This window comes from Excalfactoria chinensis, chromosome 5 (genome assembly GCF_039878825.1).
Source record: "Excalfactoria chinensis isolate bCotChi1 chromosome 5, bCotChi1.hap2, whole genome shotgun sequence".
NCBI classification, from domain to species: domain Eukaryota; kingdom Metazoa; phylum Chordata; class Aves; order Galliformes; family Phasianidae; genus Excalfactoria; species Excalfactoria chinensis.
Window position 1 is genome coordinate 44,679,516 of NC_092829.1, and position 23,827 is coordinate 44,703,342.

At 37.7% G+C, this 23,827-nt stretch overlaps 1 protein-coding gene across 5 annotated transcripts in view; it reads left to right on the plus strand.

Moving 5' to 3' along the window:
* SHANK2 (SH3 and multiple ankyrin repeat domains 2) overlaps positions 1-23,827 on the plus strand; it is a 292,208-nt gene that overhangs the window by 68,855 nt on the left and 199,526 nt on the right. For 4 of the 5 annotated variants that reach the window (XM_072339251.1, XM_072339252.1, XM_072339253.1 and 1 more), the window contains 2 exons: positions 14,039-14,348; positions 18,496-18,665. In XM_072339251.1, the coding sequence (XP_072195352.1) occupies positions 14,039-14,348; positions 18,496-18,665 (480 nt within the window). Of the gene's footprint in view, positions 1-10,346; positions 10,587-14,038; positions 14,349-18,495; positions 18,666-23,827 lie in introns of those variants that run through there. The other variant, XM_072339256.1, reaches the window with a different exon arrangement.

A 23,827-nucleotide genomic window follows, 5' to 3' on the forward strand; every position in this document is an offset into this window, starting at 1 on the left:
CTGTGAATGGTTTAAGATCTTAGTCAGAACATTTACTTTTTGTAACCTTTCCTACATAAATTCAAATCACTAATTAGTCACTCCTGCATCCTAATTATTTACTGTATTTCTCTTCCTTGCTATGGGGTAACTGGTCTGGTATTCAGTAACTGATATTTCAGGTAAGGAGTTGCTTAGAATAGTCTTATACCTCCATGTAATGTACAGTCTCAAAATCTTATGTTACTTATTTGGCTATATGTTATACGGAACATCCTTTCAAGAGTTGTTGAACTGTTGTTCCTAAGTTTCTTAAAGCTGTAATCCATTTTCATTTTCTCCACTGAAAATCTCTTTCAAATTATATCTGTCAGGTTTGTGAGGAGTTGCTAGATTTTTCTCTGTATTTTCCTCTTATCTTCCAGTCCTTCCATTGTCATTCATACTTCTTTTCCTGACCTTAAAGGTATCTGTGCATCCCATTTATTTTTCCTTTATCTTTACTGTTAATAATTCTTCTGATGTCACTTGGAGCTTCCCAATGTAAAGGAAAGCATGGCCCTACCAAGGGGAATTTAGGTTGTATCATTTCTAAACTTCTTGTGAAATTGTAGATTGTAGACTTGTAGACCAGTAGAAAGATTTAATGGAAATTTCACTTTTGCAGCAATTTCATAAAATTCCCTCCAAATTCATACTTTTTTTTTTTTTTTTTTTTTTTTTTCCCCCTTCTATCCTTCCAGTGTTAGTCATTGTTCAGCTGCGGTCCTTGGTTTCTGGATTCCATTTCTGACCACATCTGGAAACATGGAATGGGGATATGAATACATTTGGGATGTGCTTCCCTCATCTTTTGTGATGAAGGCTTCCTATGGCTGAGTGCTGGGTCTTTCTTTCATTTTAGGTTTCTATTATAAACATTAGTAAACAAAGAGATATTGCAGCTCATGTCAATTCATTGTTTTAGCTGAAGCTTTCCAATGTAATAAGTGTTCTGTACTACCATGTCTGTTCTTATTCTTTATTTTTACTTTGATACTTTTTTTTTTTTTGATGTTTGTTTCTATTTTGCTTATAAAGACAAGCTTATTATTCACTATTTTCATACCTGAAATTACGCCTCAAAGTATATGACTACAATCATCATTAACTTGGTTTATATGATGTGTCTGTAGAGGACAGGTTGGACTGTGGGTGTTTCTTGGCAAATCATGCTTCCTGTAATGAAAGTGTTTGTGGATACATATAGTAGTTTCACATATACACAGGTAATACTAACATCAGAAATTATTTCTTTGCTAACCACACTGTCTGAAATTATTCTGAAACATCAAAAGTCTACCCAAAATGCTACTATGGCTTAGTACAGGATAAAATACACAATTTGTTCATTTGTACAATTACTCTCCTTTCTCAGATCCCATTCTTTTTTAGGGATGTGCATTGCCTTTTCCTACTAGCTTTATTTATATCACTTCTTGTCCGGAAGAAAGCAGAGTTATTTTGGAACATGAACATGGAATTCATATTTCATTGTAGTACTCATGATGTCCGGGGGTGTGACTGCCAAATAATATCCAGAACACTTCTATTTTCATAGTAATATCTTGGATGTCAGCCATACATTTTCCACTGAATTAATGAATATCATGAGGCTACATCTACTACTGCTGCCAGAAATGTGAGATGTAGCATTATTTTTGAAACAGCATGCACACAAGATTAGTTTTTGGTAATGGGCCTTAAGCTTGCACCTTATTTGTTCTTTTAATTAGTCTTATCTGTATAAACAAGAGTACTTTTTCATATTCTTGTTACAGAAAGTCTCCTAAACTCAGCTACTGGTGCACCATCATAAAACTTAAACTGCAGTCCAAATGAAGAAATGGAAATACAATAGCCAAAACAAACAAACAAAAATAAAACTTACCTCAACCTCTCAACATTTTCAAACATTTTAAACTACAGGTGATACTGTCTTGAATGAGAAGGGGTGTAGTAGTATTATTGGTAACATTAATGTTTAATTAATGTTTAAGAGCTGTTTGGATGTGGTTTTTTTTTGTTTTTTTTTTTTTTTTTAGAGATATGGTACTGGTTAGGCTGTGGTTGGACTTGATGATCTTCAAGGTCTTTTCCAACCTGGGTAATTCTATGATTCTATGATTACTAAAATTATTAGTCTACCTCAAAAGTGTTTCAGTGAGCAAGCCTTCCTTTCTCAATGGGATTAACCACTGAGAAGGTTACAAATGCTGCAAACACCTACATATTTGTACAAAGGCAACCCCCTGCTATAGCATATACATTCCTTTTTTATCCTTTCTTATTTAGACCAGCATGATTCATTAGCAGTTATTTTTGAAACAGAGAAATGTAGGCTACTAATATAATTTTAAATGCTGTTATCTTAATGAATAAGTCAGCTACGTTTTAGTTTCTTTGTAAGATGAAATGGCTAAATGGAACTAAGGATAGTGAGACAATTATCAGCTTAAATTATTGGGCTTTATTTTTCAAAGATCGTGCTTGGTGGCATAGCTTTACATAGAGCTTCTTTTCTTCTATTTAGAACATATATCTTGAGGGGCAAATGGTTGCATGCCACAAGTACTGTCTAAGTATAGATAAGACAAAGACAAGAAAGTTTTCAGTAGGAGACTGTACACAGGGAATCAAAGTGTGTATCCTCTCATTAGCTAAAAATTTTCCTCAGCGGTACATCTACTTTGAAAATGAGTGGATGACAAAAAGAGTAAATGAGTAGTTCTTGCAGATTCTTGAAAGGGACATACTCTTAACAGAATCTGTTGTGATAGGATAAGGCAAAATGGTTTCAAAATAAATGAGGGAGATTTTGGCTAGATTGAAGGAAGATGATATTTAGAGTAAGGGTGATGAGATACTGGCACAGGTTTCCCAGAGGGGTGATGGATGTCCATTCCTGGAGACACCCAAGGTCAGGAAAGATGGGTCTCTGAGCATCTGATCTAGTGCAGATGTCCCTGTTTATTGCAATATGAATTTCTTATGTCATTTGCTCTACAGTAACTTGGGAGTAACTATGTCTGAGAAACACTTGAAATGGAAATGGGTTATCAAGTTGGTCTTCAATACGTACCATCCTTTGTATCCCTATGTACCTTGTGTTATCATCTAGACTTCTAGAAAAGTACTGTAAAATTTTGTCAGAACAGGGTGGATGTGTTTCATGTCTGATGTTCTGGAGGAATAGTGCCAACAGCTATGAAGCCTGGAGAATCAAACCCAACAGACTGACACAAACAATAGTACAAATAGGTTTATCCAGCACATTCTGCTCCAGCAAGTATCTTTGTCTTTAAAAACTGTATTAAGGTAATGCACATGACTGTAGCACGCTGTTTGGCTGCTTTGGCTAGTTAAGTATTTTGCAGTTTTTTTCAGATTGAGATTTTTTTTTTTCCCCACTGGTTGCAATAGACACTTTTCTGCTATGGAAATGATGTTATTCTAAATAAAACTGACAAGATCCACCAACACTTTTGGAAGCACAGATGCTTTGTCCCACTATTTACTAAAGAGGTTCGCACTTAGATTAAAGCAGTGCAATCAAATCACTGAATAAATCCTGGAACAACATAATGATTTAAGGAATTTGTTGAGAGCTTTTGGTAGGAAGGAAGTTACACAGAGGCAAAATTGGACTGTTTTCTGTACAACACCAGAACACAAAAGCAGCATGCAATCCAGCACTGGTTCTTTATTTATTTATTTATTTATTTTCTGAGTGTATTGTGCAGTTCCAATTGTCTTTTTATCTCCTCTGCAACATGAGACAGCAGCCCACAAATCTGTGTACTGCATCCAAGGCCTGTATGCATCAGCTGTGAAAAGAAGCATCAGGCTCTTTTCTTTTCAGGAGCTACATGCTCTGAAATTCTCCTCTGTATAAATGACACTGATTTTTTTTTTTTAATTTTATTTTTTTTATTATTTATTTATTTATTTATTTATTTATTTATTGCTGCTTGAACTGTATGGATTGGAAAATGCACAGCCCCTGATGTTAAATTATAATTTTCCAACTCAATGTATTCATAATGCAAAGAATGAACTCCGTTTCTGGTGTCTGAGTTGTGCTGCATCAGAACTAGGTTTCCCGGTGTATTAGCAGAGAAAATTGCACCATCCTTTCCTCAGCTTGTTTAAAAAGTGGAAAATATGTACTGTCTTTCTCTTAACAAACAAAACAAGTCTTTCTGTCCAGATGCCATATAGGTTACTGATCTCTTGTTTTTGATGGCACATTTAAGTAGCTGGTTACTGATAATCCACTGCTGTGAAAGAGTGAACGATTCTGGGTGAGTTCTAATTGGTACTGAAAACAGATTTTGAAATCAGGACAGTCCATATTTAAAGAAATGCCATTAAAAAGTAACCCAGTCAGTTAAAACAAGTAGTTTCCTGATTTAACTCTAAATCATCCATTGTTTTTTCTGAAAACATTTACAAGAACTATTTACTTTTTATATTTTTTTCCCCCGTGGTCATATTACAGTGGAAAGGTATTTCAAACGGTCAAGGAAATTCACTGTTTCTTATATGCATACACAAATGTATTCAGAACAAGATTTGATGCTCCTTCAAACCCAAGCATGTGATCGAAATAGAAGGCTGTGAGGATAAAACCTTTAGAAACCATTGGCAGCTCTGAGCTGTTCTCTCCATGCTTCATCTCTGGACTGTATCCTGCAGAAACAGTACTTTGTAAAATACAGGTTTGTATTTAGATAAGTGCCTTTTCTTTATAGGACATTACCTGTAAAGAATGAAAGTGAGCCATACATTATTCAAATAGATTGCTTTCTTTGACATCGCTGATGGATTTCAATCATATTTTAAAATTCTGTTTCAGCTATTGTAGCTTTCTCTCATTGCTTTTGCTTTCCTCTCTCTTTAAGCTACTACTTACCAGACATTTTCCTCATTACTGGCCATTGTTTCCTCTCCACTTCCAGCCTTGCCCATAAAATATGAGGGTTTATTTTCCCCCGTTTTAAGCCTCCATTGTTCTGTGTCTGCCTGCACCCCAACCCAGATTTCCCACACAACTTCAAGCAACAGAGCAGCTTCCTATTCTTTGGGTCAGAGATTTTAGTTTGCTTCTAAGGTAAATTCTGATGTGTGTACCTGTATCCCTGTGGTTGCCTTGATCCTGGTAATTAGAAAAAAAAAAAAAAGAAAAAAAAAGAAAAAAAAAAAAAAAAAGAAAGAAGTGAAACCCAATGGTTTTCAAGTTCTTTTGTATCATAATTTCTGAACCCATTGTCTTCTAACCTATCAAGGAGATTTCAGATATTTGCCCTGACACGTACAGAGTTTTAAGTGATACTTAGCAATTTTTTACATGGAAGATTCTTGATGTTGTGTAAGCAGCTGAAAGTAAGCCTTGCAGTCAGCATTCCTGCCTTCTGCAGGAGCATGCAGCTCTCTAATGCTGTTCCTGCTTAACTGTTGTAATCCCAGTGAATCTTATGGAAGCCTTATTTATGATCATATGAGTATTGTAAGAAAGAGGGGTTGATATTTATTTCCCATGGTATTAAGCTCATGTAAGTGTGGCAACTGTACACTCACTGCCTTTGAAAATCCTTTGAAATGCACCCACAAACATGTGCACCTCACATGGTGAATTATTAAAATTCTTTTAAGAGCACAAATTTAAAGGATTTTCTGCAGAACTGGAGACCCAATTGTGGCCAGTTCATTCTATTGCACAAGTTTTGCCTCTAGAAGCGGACCTTTTTGTGCACAGCTGTGGATTTTGCTGCCTGAGAATCTTTCTCACTACTTGTTTTGGCTTTTGTTTTTAAATACAGTTCTGTGAACGTGCCATGTTCCTCATGAGAGTAAAGTGAGGCTGGCCCTTGTCGAACAGCAAACTCTGGGGACAGCAATGTAAGGTACATGCCAGGTGATTGAAGGGAAGTCTGGCACACGGCTATGTAACTTTCACTGCTATATTCTGTTTTTCTTTCTCCTTCTAATTGATAACTCTTGCCATCTGTTCCCAATCCATCCCTCTGCTGTCCTTTCCTACACACTGTTTCCTGCCCTCATTCTGCACTTCAGACTTGGACTGCCTGCCTGAAGTCTGCTATCTGGTGCTGATGGATACAGATACTGGCTGAATGGGGAGAAGTCTCTCCCAGCGGTGTGAGAGAGACTAAGGTTAGATACAGCTGGGCTCTACAAACAGTTGCGTGGGCTCAGATGCTCTTCTCTCAGGGCTGTTTTAACTGCAGCCTCCTGAATGAACTCAGACATTTTACAAAATATGAAACAACATGCTGTGATGAAAGAGGTTTAGTTGTTGCCTTAAGAAGGGTTCCTTCTGAAGCTACACTGTGGCTTTGTAGGATTAAGTAAGCAAACTAGAAGTACTGGCTTTTTTATTTTCTGTTTTGTACTCTACAGTCCGTATTTGATTCTTTTTGTACTTTACAGTCTATATTTGAATCTGTCTTTTCTCATCTAACTCTCCCCTTGGTGGCTTAGCATACGGGAAGCCTGTTTTATAGTGGAGAGAAATTTATTTATACATGTGAAGAACTGTATTTTTAACAAAAGCCTAGATGGGTATCTGAGTTAAAGGGAATTTTTTTTCTCTTGAGAACTCAAAAATGGGCAAAACCTAAAAAGAATAAAGTATGATAATTATAAGTGCTCTGCCATTATCTGAAAAGCGCTTGCCCTTGGTGAGAAGAAGAAGCAAGGGCATAGATTTGGTCAAACGTATCATTTTTTAGCTGTTCACGAAGTTCCTAAATTTAGATCCTCAAAAAAACATGTAAGTCACTACCCCGATGTTACCAACATACAAAAGAAAGCCAATCAAAGCTAATCTTGGAGCCCATGTTTTAATTTCTGTTTGAGGACCACTTTACAGAAGTATCATAGTATCATAGTATTGTGCGAGTTGGAAGGGACCTTAGAGATCATCGAGTCCAACTCCCGGGATTCGAGCCCTCTGTGTAGCAGAGCGGCACTTCTACCCCCTGCTCCACAGGGGGGGATTCGAACCCGGGCCCCCTGGTGTTGCAAATGGGAATTCTACCGCTGCGCCACCGGAGGCACACCATGTAGCCCCATGCAGAGCCTGTAGTTGTCTTACTGAGCACCTACAGAAGGTATAGAGGGGAAAAAAGACTGTTAGGGCTTACCTCTCTTGCACTTGTAATGCTTGCAATGCTCTTTATGATTTTTAGATTATAGCTGCTATAGCTTGTGGGTTATGTTATTGTTGTGTGCTGACGCAGCCAAATTATTAGTTCTTTTATGCTGGGCTAATGGTACCAAGGCTACCATCATAAGGCACCAAAAAACCTTCCGGAAAAGGTGGAAGTTGCCAGAATGTTTTCTTTATTACTTCCCCCACACTACAGATTTTAGGACGTCGGTTAAAACAAGCAAGTTCTAATAAGCTTTTAGTGAAAATCAGAAAGCATCAAAAACTGCAGCTGCAAATAGTTCATTGACTTCCTTGATTGTCATATTTTCCAGTTGTACAATAATGTTTATTGCAGTAGGCTCTGCCATGGAGGAAGAAAACATATTTCCTTCAATGGGAGAAAGAGAGACAGTTAACCGGAATAAAATGCTCATTCATCTGATGATATAGCTGATCGTGTAGATAGGAAAAAGTTCCTACAATTTCCATGAAACTCAATAATTTCAAGTGACTTTAATATTTTTTTTTATGTTTTTATAACGCTGATTAGAAACCTCTAGGTGATGAAATGCTGGAGCTCCAGAGAGAATCTAATAAAAATACCCCCTGGGATTGATTTTGATTGACCACGGTTGCCTGCCTGTTCTTATTTTTCTGTATATGAACAGACAGGAACAAGCACAATAGAGTTAACACTTTCCTAGCCTAACTCTTGCAATTAGGTATTTAAGATACCATTAACTTGAATCACGGACACCCACACTGAGGATGATGTAATCTGAGGATGAGGCTCCTATGATTCTATACTGGCAGCACCTTGTCAGCAAAGTGCCCAGGGCTGAACATATAGGTGTAGGGTTTTTGGTCTTTCCCTGGGCACGCAATAGGTAATTCTCCTCTTCAAATGCAAGGGGGCTAGTGCGGAGTCACTCTATGTTTCACATGGTCAATAAAGAGCATTCCCCTATGCTGTGTAAAGATGATTTCAGTGTACACCCTTGGAAACCTCTACTCTGTGGGCATTGAGTGCTGAGTTCTTTCAGCCCCATCAATGACCAAAATCCAAGATGTCAGTCTCCCCTGAGCATTTTCCACCTCTGGCTGCTGGAACTCCTTTAGGTTTTCTGCAGACTTCACCAGCCCTCATTCACTGTTGATTTAGTTAGAAAGTACCATGAAAATGTGAAACATTACTAACAATTACAGCTCCTTTGTCATTCATGTCTCCAAATGAAACTGAGGGTACTGAATGGAGTTATGTAAAGTGGGAGTTGGCCTCTTCTCCCAGGTGACTGGTGATAGGACAAGAAGTAATGGCTTGAAGTTGTGCCAGGGGAGGTTCAGGTCAGGTATTAGAACAAACTTCTCTGAGGGAGTGGTGAGGCACTGGAACAAGCTGCCCAGTGAGGTGGTGGAGTCAGCAGCTCTGGAGGTGATCTTAGAGGTCTTTTCCAGCCTAAATGATTTCATGATTCTATTAGAAATAATAACACACAAAAATTCATAACTCAAATTAGTGACATAGCTCTCCTGGTGTAAGTAGTTCTTGTTCTGGAAACAATGCTGATACTTCTAGAGAGCTAACAAATACACGTGCTTATAAACTGGTGAAAGAGAGATCGAAGTTATTCTTTAGAAAGCTTTACATCTTTTTAAAGAGAGGAAAAAATTATTTGTGTCAAATATAGATGTTTAAGTTTATATGTGTATTTTGTATCCAGTATCTCTGGTAAAGTTTCCGCATGATGAGCACAGTGAAAAAGAAATTGAATCAAAGTGTACAATTACATTAATTTAGAGAAATATTACTTTCATTAGAAATTAAGAGCTATGCAAACAATGGAATGTTAAATGAAGTTTAAATGATTGAATTCATTTATGCTTATTAATTCTTTTCAGTTTTGCTTAATATGATATCACCAAGCATATGGAGGTTGAATCCATTTAAGTGATTTATCTTCTATCTTTCTTGAAGCTGTTTTCTCAGTTAGAAAAAGACCAACATTTTCAAAATAGATGTATTAGCAGTCAGCAGAGGTGTCTTATGTGGAATACATGTTTATTAACTACTATGTGGTTTATGCAGTTTGAGGATGGTTTTTCACTCTGGGTAACTCGTGCTCAAAGCATCAAACTTTCTGTTCTTCATAGCTCTTTCACTGTTGGTTCTGCTAGAGTTCTTGAGGGGCTGCTTGTACTTCCCCTGCTTTCTCTTTGTCTAAGTGCCTGCACATTGTAGGCTGCTATAGTTTCCAGCAGAATGTTTGTCAGAATTATTGTATCATAGAATAGAATGGCTTGGTTTGGAAAGAATCTTAAAAGATTATGGAGCTCCTACCACCCTGCCATGGGCAGGGCTTCTCCCCACCAGATAAGGCTGCCCAGGGCCCCATGCAGTCTGGCCTTGAGTGCCTCCAGGGGTGGGTCAGCACACTACAAAATGCATGCACAACATGCTTATTTATTTTGTGTAATCTGCATGAAAGTTAGAGATATGGCACAGTCAAATTTTAGTATTTTTGCCCTGTGCAGAAAGGGATTCTATTTTATTTTGGTGTAATCACCGCAGCAGAGGGGAGTGGGAAGTTGCTGGTGTTGATACCTATCTGTGTCAGGCTGGAATATAGGCCAGCTCCAGCTACTCTGGGTATTGGCAGTTTTGTGTAATGTCTCACTGTAGTCGGTACAGGCAGCTTGCTGCTTTGATTTGCTTCTCACTTTTCCTTGCAAACACTGCAATCAGCAAACAAGCAAACACCGAAAACCAAAGGGTGCCTGTAAGCCCTACAGGTCAGCTGGGCAAGTTTGTGAGCTGAGCACGCTAGCACTCGTGAAGCAGCTCCGAGCTCTGCCGGGGCTCCCTGCCATCAACAGCACAGCCCGCGGCATGGCTGTGGAGACACGGAGCTCCGCTGCACATCTTCTGTACTCCCTGCCTCTTGCCTTGGGCCCAGGAGCAGGGCATCGCTGCGAGGCGGCAGCAGAGACGCTCACATGACTGATGCTGGGAGGGAGAGCAGGGTGGTGGTTTTTTTCTCCTTCTTTTTTTTCTTCTCTTTTTGTGTGTGTGTGTGTGTGTGTGTGTGTGAGCGGCTCCAGTCTATGCACAGTTGGCTCCCAGCTGACAGACAGGATGTGGGGTGGGCTTTGTCACCAGCGCGCCGGGCGCTGTGTGCCCGGCTATGCTGGCAATTACACAGTGCCCAGAAACCTGCTGCTTATGTCAGGGTGCAGGCAGCCTGAACACATAGAAATTGGGTAGCTGTATTATTATTTTTTTTTTTCTATTTTTTTTTTCCTCTTTCTTCCCAGCAAAGGTTATATAATGAGGGGATTGCTGCTAAAGTAAAAGGGAAAATGAAGTCTTTGTTAAATGCCTTCACAAAGAAAGAAGGTAAGCGATACAAGCAGAACACTTTTATGTTTCAGACTGGTGTTTTCTTGTGTACATTTAATATGATCGGCTTAGTGACTTTATAATTATAATCAGTTCATACAGTTTTGTTTCCAAAATAATTTTATGCTAGACAATCCATTTTGGCAACTGATTATGAAGGCTGGATGTGACTTTTTTAATTGTGTTTTTTTTTTCTATGAAGTAGTTATAGAAATGTGTTATTTCCTAAGAAATGCATTTGAAGACGCATAAGGAATTTCCTGAGTGAATTTTTGTCAGTGACTGCTACTCCTTCAGATGTAAGAAATGCCAGGAGTAGAAGGATGCTGAGAGATAAGGAAGAATTAAATGATGCTTTCAGACATGCTTTTAGGGATGATAATTTTAAACTTCAGGGGCTTTAAATTAGTTCAGGCATTTTCATGTCATGTTATATCAACTGTTTTTCCCAAACGAGTTTTGGAATAGTTATTCTTATAGTCATGAACGTAGTGAGATATTAGGGAGTGACAGTGTCCAACAGAGCTAAAAAAGTGGATGTTTGCATTCCATCATTTTGTGTTGTAGTGATTTTTTTATTGTGCAAATAATATAAATAATGACTATAAGAGGAGCTAAAAAAATATCCGCCCACTTACAGTTTGCAGATTGCTGGGGAAAAGAAACAGTTGGGAGGAATATTAATCACTTTAGGCATGAAAATGTTTATTTTTAACTCTTTCTGTAAAAGATTTGTTAGACACACATCAATTGGTGTCATTAGTTGCCCCCTTTCCTGTTTATTCTTTGTAGTAAAGGCTGGTTTTGCTTGCAGTTCTGTCCTTAAGGATAGAACGTTAATAGTGAATCAAAAGCTGACTTCTAAATATAAAATCCTTTTCTGATATGTGAAGGAAAAAGAGTGAATTTAACATGATACCTGGTGAGTGTTCACATATACAACACACACTACTTTGCAGTGGGATATGGTGCTCAGCCCTACGCTTTGTCTGACTGCTGGCACAAAGGTGCTCACAGCTCACTGCTGTCCTGTCCCCATCCCGAGCTTGTGTCCTCCTGCTGCTGCTGCCATGCACAGCTGACAGCACACAGACAGAACCCATGGGCACCATTTGTTTTGGTGGAGTTGTGGCTCCACACCCTACCCTGGGTGTAAGCGATTTTAAAGGGGTAGAAAACTCAAGTCTTAGGGTCAGACCCCATTTTTACTAAAGTCTGAGACAAACTTTTGTGATCTTAAGGAAACAAGGCTACTTCTTCAGGCAGAAACCTGCATCTGCGATGCATTTTCTGATTTTGTCTCTTTTCTCCTGTAATTAAACTATTGCAGAAGGTAATCTGGTGGGTTTTATTTTATACCTGGGAAAGATTTCTGTCTTCAGTGAAATCACATCCAGAGCCATATTTAATGCTCCAAGTACAACAGTAGGGTAAAAATCAGCACATCTATGTCATAGACGTTGATCAGAAGATCTGTGGATGTTAATTCTGGATATAAGAGCAGTGGATTTTCTTGAAGTTAGAACTAGCCCATGAGTTTCACCGTGACATTTGAGGCAATGAGGTGCTTTCAGTGACACACTTTGTTGCTTTGAAACCCTGAAAAGCTATGAAGCACAAGAGATTTGGAATACCCAGAAAATTATATAGAATTTCTGTCAGCTTCTAGCACAGATATTGAACTTCATGCCTTTGACATCTTTTAAAGACTACTTCTCTTGTTTTAGCTTCTTTTCAAATTATGGAAATAAATTTAAAGCCGTTTCTCTCTGTGCACACTGTTTTCTTTCCTATGCTTATTCTGATGTTCTTGAGCTACTTACCAGACACTGTTTCAACTCATTAGAAATATTAAGGATGCTATTTTAAAGTACTCAGAATCACAGTTAATCATAAAACAATTCAGGTGAAAATTACATAAACCTTTTCCTTACAGTTACACCTTTATTTTACATTATAAATATGCATTCAGTTTTGCTCTGGAACTTTAAGTTTTGCTGTGTACTGACAATTAAAAGCTAGCTGTCAAGGCAGGACAGATTGATTCCCATGTATATTCAAATTTATGTGAATTCATTTACTTACAGCGTATGACAGACACACTCTAATTTTGTTATTTTGTATGTTTTTAAAGGGCATTGAATGTGTAGACATTTGTGGCACTTTACAAATGGCTCTTGCTGGCACTTTAGAGATACAGGATGATAGTTTGTGGGGCTTCTTTCCCAACTGAAATATGATCTTTGAAAATTACAGCATCTCAGTGAAGTCCTCAGAATGACACCTGTCTGGCTGCCTTGTATTAGTTATGCTACAGTGACTTTTCAGGTGTAACTATGTGCATTTTTCAGATGTAAGTACATGCAGGATCAATCCTATAACCATGAGCTCCACTGAAAGTAATGAGAGTAGTTGCATGAATGTAGACTGAGCTAAGTATGAGTTTCCAGGGTCCCTTACTGCCTTATTAAATAAGTAGAAAATGCTGTAACTTCTAGTATGAGTTGAGTGCCTTTTATTGGGAAATTCTACTTTTAAATTGCACTTGCAAGTAACTGACCCACTAGAGTGAGAAATGGACATCTGGAATATGTAGTGTCTGCTTGTTCAAATTCTTGTATGGCTGCAGTAGTGTACCAGTAATGTAGATGAATGGATAGGCTCTCTGGTTTGCATTAGGTTTTTATTGCTCTTGCTTTTGTTTTCTGTAATGACTGTTTCATTAACTAGCATATTGCAGCCTTTGGATACAGTCATGTTCTCCCCAGGACATGGCACGTGACAAGGCGAGTGTATTACCCTGGGGTAATATGCTCTATATACAATAGTAATAGATGGAGTAGAAATGCCTAGATTAGAAAGAGATGAATACCAGGGGATTGTAGAGGTGTAATAGAGTTCTGTCAGAAGAAAAATCTATGTCCTTGATTTTTAACCTGGAAGATGGGGATAAGGTGACTGCTAACACAACAGATTTCAGGTTAGGCCTGAGCTTGTGATGGAACAAAATTGGAGAATTTTTTTGGATGCTGACAGGAGAAGGGAGATGGAAGATGATACAACAAAACCTACTGATCAGCCCCATTCAGTGTCCTTCTGATTGAATATTAGGACATAGAGTGAATCTGAACAGTGTGAGAGTCAAGCTTGGTGATAATTAGCTGTTTTCCTTTTCATAAACTGTAGCTCAGACTGCTCAGCAGACTCTGACTGCTGGCATTGCCTGCCTATTTATTAAAACCAGTAAACACGTTAATGTTGGCCAGTTGTTTTCAGTTCTAATGATGTTTTGAAGGTAATTAATTTGGTTAAATACGCAGGCGAGGTAAAGTTTCTGTCTCTGCAGAAAAAAAACAATGCCATATGTTGCTAAATCTTTTTATGGGGTGGTAAGCGCATATAAATGATAAATTCATCTGCAATTACCCTGGATGTCTTTCTTTACACAGTGCCCTTTAGGGAGGCTCCTACCTACTCAAACAGAAGGCGGAGACCCCCGAGCACCTTAGCGGCACCACGTATCTTGCTTCGTTCCAACAGTGACAACAACCTGAACATCAACAATATCCCTGAGTGGTCAGCCTCCTCTTCTGCGTCTTCCCACCGCAGCCTTTCACCTCATCTACTTCAACAGATGCAGAATAATCCTAATGGAACTGTAAAAACTGTGGGGAGCTACACTCCATCCTCCCGGAGCCGGTCACCGTCACTGAACAGGTTGGGAGAGGATGGCAAACGGCAGCAGCACAGGCACATCAGGTGAATTTTGAACAATCACAAAGTATGAGATATTCCTAATGTCATCATGCTACACTGCTGTGTTCTTTTACGGAATTTATCTGACCATTTTACAGACTATATAATGTATAGGTAACAAAATCTCAACAGCGATTTGTACAGTGGAATATGCTCAAGTGTGAAAGTTCTAATCTGTCCCACCCCTGGTAGTCAATGCTATATGGTTCCCTACAGAGCTTGAACAGTAATGCAGCCTACAGAAAGAATCTCACCAGCTCCAAATCACAGTGCAAGTTCTCAAGATCTTCTAATAGTTAAAAAAATTAATTGTTTTTGGCATCCATAAAAGATATTTCTGAGGTTCTTAGTCCCATCTATTGGTCATGCTTGAAATCTGTGCTGGACCTGCTATGAGTGATGGAGCAGAGACTGTTTAAGTTTTCTACAGATGAGTGCTGAACCAAACAGGAAACCAGAGGAAATAAGTGTGGGCAATAAGTGGGGCAGTACAGGAGGCTGACTGAGAGCAGAGGGAGTTTATTGAGATGTCGGTGATAGGTGTCACGGGCACCTGTCATGATTATCCTTGCTTCAGGGTTTCACATTCCCTCAGACTTTGCTGCTTTCTCTCCTCTCAAATTATAAAAGTGATTTAGCAGGCGCTCTCTGCAAATAACCTGCAGCTATGTCCCACTGGAGAGCAAATCCCGATGAATTAGAGTGATGTAGATATTGCAAGTAATATAATAAAGCAGATGATTGTGTCTAGGTTTTGATCACAAATGAGGACTTTAGGTTTATGAAGCCACTGTCAAACAGTGAACAGGCAAATTGGTTACAGCTTCCCTTTGCATAGGGCACAGGAAATGCATCTGTTAAGTGTGTAAGTGATGGAGCTACACCAGGATGATAAGCCAGATGGGTTAAAGCACAGGGTTACAAAAATGAAGGAAGGTGATACTGATGGAAATGTTTAGTGCTTAAATATTTTGACAAAATGCATTTAATTCAGTCATCGTTTAAAATATCAGCCTTTGTCCATCCTGTTTCCTAATATAAAAAAATATTCCATTCTTCTATGCATAAAAGGCAAGGGTTTTGTTAAGTAAGGTAGGTGTTGGTTTCTCTTTGTTATTTGTAAGTATCTGAATCTTTATTCGAGTTTCCAAGTCAGTAAAACAAAATGCGATGTAGTTGAAGTTACTGTGCACATTCTGCATGTTTGGATTCTCTCTTTGGCTGTAGGCACAAAAAACTGATAATCATTATTTCTGCTGGCAGCAGTATTGCTGGGATGCGGTGCGTAAAATAGTTATCCGAGAAGTAAGAATCCCTGAAAGAAATTCTTAGGCAAGCAGCTTCATGCAGTAAAGCGAACTATGTTACAATAGTGGCAAAAACTCATTTGGTTATAATTTGGGTGATGCTTCTTCACTCAGAAGTATGTCAACTTCAGATCATGTTGTCTGGAAGGAGACTTCACTCATGTGAAGAGACACCTACGAGATTGTTTTTGCAGAATGAGTGTGCTTGTGTTCTACTTAATGCTGCTGGTATCACCAAAGTGGGAAGATTTACCTTGTTTTCCATGACTGCTTCAGCTGAAATGGATAAAAAGGGCCTTTTCTTCAGTATTCCTGGGATAGTGTGCTTCAACCAGAGTACAAACACTTATTTGAGGGAGAGAACAAGTAAAAGAAAATTAAAAAAAAAAAAAAAAAAAAAAAAAAGAATATGCATTTGAATGATGTTTGTTTGGTTTGGATTTATTCAGCCACTCTTCCCTTTCTGTGAACCAGTGATTTTGAAAACTAGCATAAATGACAGTGCAAACAAATTTCCTGCCTGAAATTGCATGGCAAAAAATATTGGTTGTTCTGTTAATGCGTCAGTATGATAGCTACATGCACAGCTGTCCAGATGCAAAGGATCTATCTGTGCTATTTAACAGCAAGACTTTTCTGAGAGAGATCCAGAGCTACAAGTGCTCAAAGAGAACTGAAGGCTCTCTAAATGTAAAGGCAACAAAAACATTTTAAAGCCTCTCCCTGCAGGCAGTGCCTTTTGATGCCACAGGCCTGCTTTGCTGCCTTGAATGGCACCTCACATGATGCAGATTTTGTTTCACTGTGTGACCACCTACTTACTATCAGCTAAATGTGGTGTCTCTGCTAATTATTTGCAAACAGTACATAACTGTGAAGCTGCTCCTCCCTTTATATGACAGAGTCCTGTTTTGACGTTGCTACAGATTGAATGTTGGAGCCACAGCAACAGAAGATGCAAGGGTGATGTATAAGGTCAGGGTTAGCTTCACCAAGAGGTTAATGAGGTGTTGGAGAACAGTCTGCTGCTTGGAAGGAGAGAGCTGGAGAGTGATGCTGGAAGGATCACTGCAGCCTGTCACTCAGGTGTTTGTTTATATTCTCACCTGGCTGCTGTTCTCCACACTAATCAGGGGTGCCCACCTACTCCTGGGCAAGGGGAAAGCATACTAAACTCCCCATGTCCTTTTCTGGCTTCTTCTTGGCATGGGACTTGCTGGGGCAAGGGGACAAAGGGGAGATCTTTCTAAGAAGTCATGACTCCGCTGTTGCAGCTCTGATTTCCATTACTAAGCTCGTCTTGTGAGAGATGTCTTCAGTGCCAAGCTTCAATATGCCATTATACCCTCCTCTTTCAGTAAGAAAGAAAATGAATGAGCCTTCTCTTGTAGGTGAATAAAATGCTGCTACCTGGCTGCTACCAGATTAGGCAGAAAATGCAGCTTGATACATTTGGGAATTGTACATGGAGCAAGTTTATCAATGCGGATTGTTTACAGTTATGAGTATTTCTTCACTTATAAGGAAAAAGAAATGGAGCCAAATTGAAAATTGAACATCATCTTTTCCTGTTTTCCTTTAAATGGTGTGAGCCATTTCTGATGTAAAGTACTTCACAGACAAGAAACAGGAGTTTACTGTCAAAGACTTAAGGACAGCTCAGCACCTCTTCATGGTAATAGAAAAGCATGATGAAGTGAAAGGGAGACATCATTACAAGTGATGAAGAAGTTACTGAGTTACTGAGTAGGATGGAAATGTTCATGATAAAAAAGGAGAAGATGGGGAAACAGTAAGGAGCAATCCTCATATTTTGTTTGCTTTATAGCATTGTGAGATCATTTATTTCTCCTTACAAGAATATGGAAAGCTGAAATGCTACATCACCAGTCATTCATCTTCTTTTTCTACTCTTCCTTAAAAATCTTTATTAATATTTCTCTTTCTCACAAATGATTTCTATTTCTAGACTTTGTTTAAGACCTTCATACTTTACATACTTTACATTTTTTTACATTGTGATATCTCATACAAGTTTTCTACCCTCTAATATTTGCTTCTTTCTCGTGCTATATTTCTGACAGTTACTTATTTGGAGAGATTTAATAATGATGTGTTCAGTAGTTTTCAATAATTTCCCTCAGTGTATCATAACTGGATTGTGAGTTTTTTAATGATCTATGACTTGTTAGTACAGGTCACTCTGAAGTCATTGCGAGAGCTATTGATTCCCACAAATAAGTAATGATCTCTTTGAGAATATGCTAGCTGTGCTTAGTGCACATTCAGATCCAGTATTTAGCTTCAGGCCATGGAGTGATGAAGGAACTTAATTATTTAGTCCATAGTAGAGTGATGAAGTAACTTAAGTTTTCAGCCTGTTCACTTGATAATTCATTTTTCTTGATTGTTCAGTTAACATTGCAATATTACAGTTATCCATTCCTAACAAACATTGTATATATGGATGTTTAAAAATCATTCTGACAAACTGTGGTGCTTGTGATGTGTGGTCGTACAGAAAACTTAAAGTTAATCTGGGACTGTGAATATGCAAGTTCCACTTGTAGAAAAACTAAAAAATTTAGTATTTGTTTTAGTTACTAGACCAACATGGTCAGGTGGACATTGTGTTTCAAACAGAAAGACTTCCAGAATGTAAAGAATGCATTTAAGATGAAAATAGAACATGTGTGTATATATTTTTTTTCTTCAGGGTTAGATGTCTTACTGGAATATGATTATGCTACTCACGGTTTAATTTAATAGTACCAATATGATGGTAAATGATTAACTTTCTTCATTTTAAATAACCAGTTAATGATTTTAATTTCAATCTCCAGTGCCGTTTACAGTCCTAGTGCCAACAAGGATACTCTGTCTGCCTTGGATTACCAGGGTCCAAAACGCAAGCTTTACAGTGCTGTACCTGGAAGACTTTTTATTGTCGTAAAGCCATATCAACCTCAAGGAGAAGGGGAAATTCATCTGCACAAAGGAGACAGAGTAAAAGGTGAGTAATTAATTTTAAACAAGCTTTTTCTTTTCTACATTGAAATTTTATTTTAAAATTATTTTTTATTTTAGGGAAAAAACCTCATATTTAATAGAAGTGATTTTTTGCTTTTATTTCTTTAGAAGGTATTTTGCTCCTAGTTCCATTCTGTAACCAATCTGTATTCAGCTTCCATTTTAACTGTAAGTGATTTTTAAGTATTATTAAAATTCAAAAACATTCAGTAGTAGCAGCATGTTGCACAGAACATGTAATTGGCTTCTGTAGTCATTACAGAAAAACAGCATTAGCACTTTATAAGTTTGTAAACTTGTTGGCTATCCAAAAAGCGCAGGAAGTAAACAGCAATAGGGTCAAAGTCTCTCTCTGTTCCTTTCCTCAAGGAACAGTTCACTTGTTGAACAGAAAGAATCCCCTCCTGAGAGTTAGCATAAGTATGTAGATAGAGTCTGCTGTAAGTAATTTAAGGATCAAAGATGGTGATATACATATCATTTCTGGTGTCTGGTGCAATTCCCAAACAAGAATACAGTAAAATCAAAGTCAAAGTTCATGTTATTACTTTGAAGACAGAAAGTACTTCCAGATAATGCTGAGAGAGTGAGAAATGTGCTGCACAGGACCCAACTTCCTAAAAGAGTAACCACAGTTTAATCTGTGATTTTGCATATCCAGCTAAAACTGGAACAAAAAGATCTGCTAGTCAATACATGCAAACAAAATTCCAGTTATGGAAGGCAAATAAAAAGGAATAAATTTTGAATCCTAAATAAAAATGTTAAACAAATGAAAATTTCCCTGCAACTGAAACTGTTTACCTTTCAAAGGTAAATATCCAGCTTTTCTGATCCTGTATGTAGTGGCTGGAAGTAATTAGGGAGACATTAAAACATATTTTTCTATTTTGCAAATGGTTGACACTTGAAGCATTTTTAAGTTTAATAATTATTTTTAACTCAGTCCTTCAGAAGGTGTAGAGAAAATCTCAAGAACACTGCACTTTAAAGATAAAACACATGAAAAGTGTTATAAATGTAAGGATGAAGGAGGAAGGTTAAATTTAGGAGAGCTGTTTGCATGCTGTGGGGCTGAAAGAAGTGATTTGACAGTTCCAAGAGGCTATTCCCTGTCTGATAGAAATCAGTGATTATGCGTGAAAGAAAATGGTGCACAAGGAAATTAGGGAGAGCCAATAGGAACACTTACTAAAACTGTAAAAGTTAACAAGTAATGGGAGTTAACTAGGCTAGAGTAAAATTAATAAAGACAAGCAAAGCACTGGGAATGCCAGATATTGAGTAAAACTGAAGTTACCAATAGCAGAGTTGGCTTCAAATTCTAACAAAACTGGCAGAGATTTGTATATTCTGGGAACCTCTTTTATAAGGATTCAGTCTATGAGAATAAATGCAAAAGAAGAAATGCATAATATCAGTTAACAAAAGCCTTGAAATGTCAAAAGAATGGGTACAACCTAGAGAAAGTTTAAGTTGCATTATGAGTAACTGTCATGCAAAACATAAATCAAATTGAATGTAAATGTAATTTTCATACTTTTACATGAGAATACTGAAAATGTGAAGGCCTGGGGTCTTGCATAGAGTTTGTTCTCACCGAAAAGATGTAGGAAAGAGACAGTAGAAAAAGCAACATGTTAGTGAATTGAAAGAAAATAATAACAAAAAAGTGAAACTTATGCATATTCCAGAAGTTTTTGCTTGAGCATAATTTCAGGTTTATCACCAATAGGGAGAATTGCTGGTTTGTACAAAAGTGAAATTTGAGGAGCCATGAGTGGTACTATATAGCTTTCTGCATCAGATGTGTTCATGAGGTTCCTAGTAGCTGCCAACAGATAAAGAATGAATATGGCTGAGCAGCAACATGTACTCTTTGGGAAGTATTATATCCCTACATGGTTTTGTTTTGAGTTGCTGGATTTAAAGATAAAGTAGAGGATTTAAGAACAACTTAGGCCATAGATTCTAGTCGCCAGAATAAAGCATCAGAGACTCCAGGTATTCCTGGAGAATGACAGAGCAGAAAATGTTTTCCCTGACAGAAGTGGAAACAGTATAACACATTCTTTGGGATGCTGAAGTTTGTAGGATGTTCATTACCAGGCTGCTTGTTTACAGTAGAATTTGGGCTGATTGTATGCAAAAATACCCAACAAACAAGGAATTTAAATTTCAATGAAGTGTTTAATAGTTAAATAAATTAGTTTGGGAGCCCTTGGCTCTAAGCTATTATGACAGTAACTGGAAAACAATCCAGGGGAAAATTAGTTCACTTTTCAGATCTTCTTAATATAGGATGATCAGAACATAAGACAGTGATTTTGTGGGGGCACTAACTGAAGCATGTAAAAGTACTGAAACAGAAAATGGGGAAAATCTGTGTTTACTGAAGCTGACTATAAATTATTTACTACTTTTATATAAAGCAAGTCTTACCTATCCAACATCATATCATCCCTACAGGGATTCTTCAGTATCAAATATATGATTTGCACATTGAAGTAAAAAGCTAGCACAGATCTAAGATTTGCAGGCATGCTTGTTTTACAGCATTTTATAGAACTTAAATACAGTGAAGTCTAGTGAAATGTTCATACATGTCAATCCTTTTAGGAAAGTTTCGAAAATGAAAAGAATGTACAAAGGAAAAAGAAAACAACAATAGTTCCTCTACTTAAGATGTAGTCTTACTGAGTGTAATTTAAGTCTGTTTGCATAGGAAGGCTAGAACCATATCATAGACTGCAATTACTCATCAAAGGAAAAGGTTTCAGAAGCATATCAAACTCTTATTTCTTGTTATCATGTCAATGGTTCCTCAAGTGTCACCAAAAATATGTCAGAATGTACACAACAAGGTCATGCAGAGAATTAAGAATCCAGTTGAAACAACACTGATGCTTTAAAAAGGTCTCAGATGGATAATAGTATGGAGGAAGGATTCAAACTTACCATATTAGACAAAAATCTGGGTTCAGTTAATTCATGCCTCTATTCAGGTGAAAATGTAATTATTTGAATCAGAGAAAAACAAAACAAAACAAACAAAAAAGCCAACAACCCCAAAATTGTTTGAACACGAAGGACTGATAGACCTCCTCTCCATCATCTGAAAGCATGGGCATTAAAACTCACATCTCTCAGTATTGGAATGGGCTCCCCAGGGAGGTGGTTGAATCGCCATCCCTGGATGTGTTTAAAAGCCGTTTGGATGTGGTACTCAGGGATATGATTTAGCAGAGGTTGGTTTTTTTTTTGTTTTTTTTTTTGTTTGTTTGTTTTGTTTTGTTTTTTTTTTGTTTTTTTGTTTTTTTTTTTCTTAGAGATGGGGTACTGGTTAGGCTGCGGTTGGACTTGATGATCTTCAAGGTCTTTTCCAACCTGGATAATTCTATGATTCTATGATTGTGTGCTGGCTATCAAGTCCTCCTTTGTAAGTAGAAGACTGACTCAGTACCTGGTATATCTTGTGTCCTTCTGTCCCTAAAACTTGCTTAGCAAGACCACAATCCAGTCAGTACTGAAACTTTGCACAGGTTACATTACAGCCTATTAATTCAAGATAATTTTATTTAGAGGATACACGTGCCTGTTTGAGGCTTAGAGCCTCACTGTACGTAGTGTTTGAAATCACTCTTGACTCACATTTGAAAAATAAAAAGCTTTCTCTTGACCCCACTTGTGTCAACTTGAGAGCTGCCCTGTACCATGATGCTTAGGCGATTCTTGGGTTACAGATTAGTACAGAAATTCCTTGTGGGATTCCAGGCTCTGTTCAGTCCGTCTGTTCTTGTCGGAGTATACCATGAGGTTGACCACTATAAAGATGTCACAAGGCAATAGCCCAAAAAATGTTAGAGAAAGGAATAATTAGGAAACATTTTTATGTGTTTTCTTTTATAACTTGGTACAATAAAACAGGACATGGAGGTGAGTGAATCCCTAAACTCATGATGAGAAGTGCTTTTATCAGGTGAAGATGAGGCAGAGTATTTTTCTTTTTAAAACCTTTGAAAGTCCATGAGTGATAATAAATCACAGTAGATGGCACAAGGAAACTATTCAGAAAAAGATATGAATGAGCAAGGTCCAAAGAAAATGTGAACTAAACAAAATGGTCTTGTATTAATAGAATATTACATAGCCTCTATAAAAATATCGGCTTTATTTTTAGTTGTTAGTCATGCTCACTGACATCATTTGTGTGTCTGCCACTCATGAGAGAAGGGCCATGGCTGATGTAAAAATAAACCTGGTAGCTTTATGCAGGTTTCATTCAAACATAAATGAAGAGCAGCTTCATTCCCCATTGAAATATTTTTACCTATATTTTTATTTTATTTTTTTTCTTTTGCATTTTGTATGGGCCTAGAATTCCACTGCAATAAAGCTAATTCAGTCTAAACAGACACACAGACATACACAAACACAATGTAAAAATACTGGAAAAGGAATAGCTACATAAATATATTTTGTTTCTTCAATAGCATTTTGCACCTTGAGTGAATGAGCAAGGCAGCAGAATATAACCTAAAAGGTTTGCATAAGGATTGTTATACTACAAAATATGAAGGATGAAATAAATGTGAAATTAACCTTGCTCAGATTCATTGGTCTCCTTAGTTTTCTTAATGTCTCCTGACTTTATTATTTTGATTTAAATTCCTAACATCAATAGTTACAATGCATCACAGATAATAACCTAATTCATTTCTTTCAGTCACTCATACCTGAAGGAGACAGAATTGTGCTTCTAACTGGTACATCAGAGTGATATGTGACAAACACGTGGCCTTGCTCCTGCTCGAGCAAGAGTGTTTGCTTTGCTCAGAAGGCTGCATGAAAGGGGTTAGGATGGTCTTACATCTTCAAATCCCCATCATCTTCTGTAGAAACTGACCAAAATCATTCAGTAGACACAGAATACCGGTGAGCTATAAAGTGGATATGAGCACACTGTTGTCATCTGACACAGTAGTTTAGTCTTCTGATCTAAGATGGTTTGGAGCCACTTCTCAAATTAATTCTCTCTGCTATGCACTCCCCACACTTGTAGTTCGGCATTTCTCTGGAGAAGAGCAAACCTGGCTGTATCCTCACCTTTCTCATCAGAGACAGTGATAAAATGTACACAGCTAG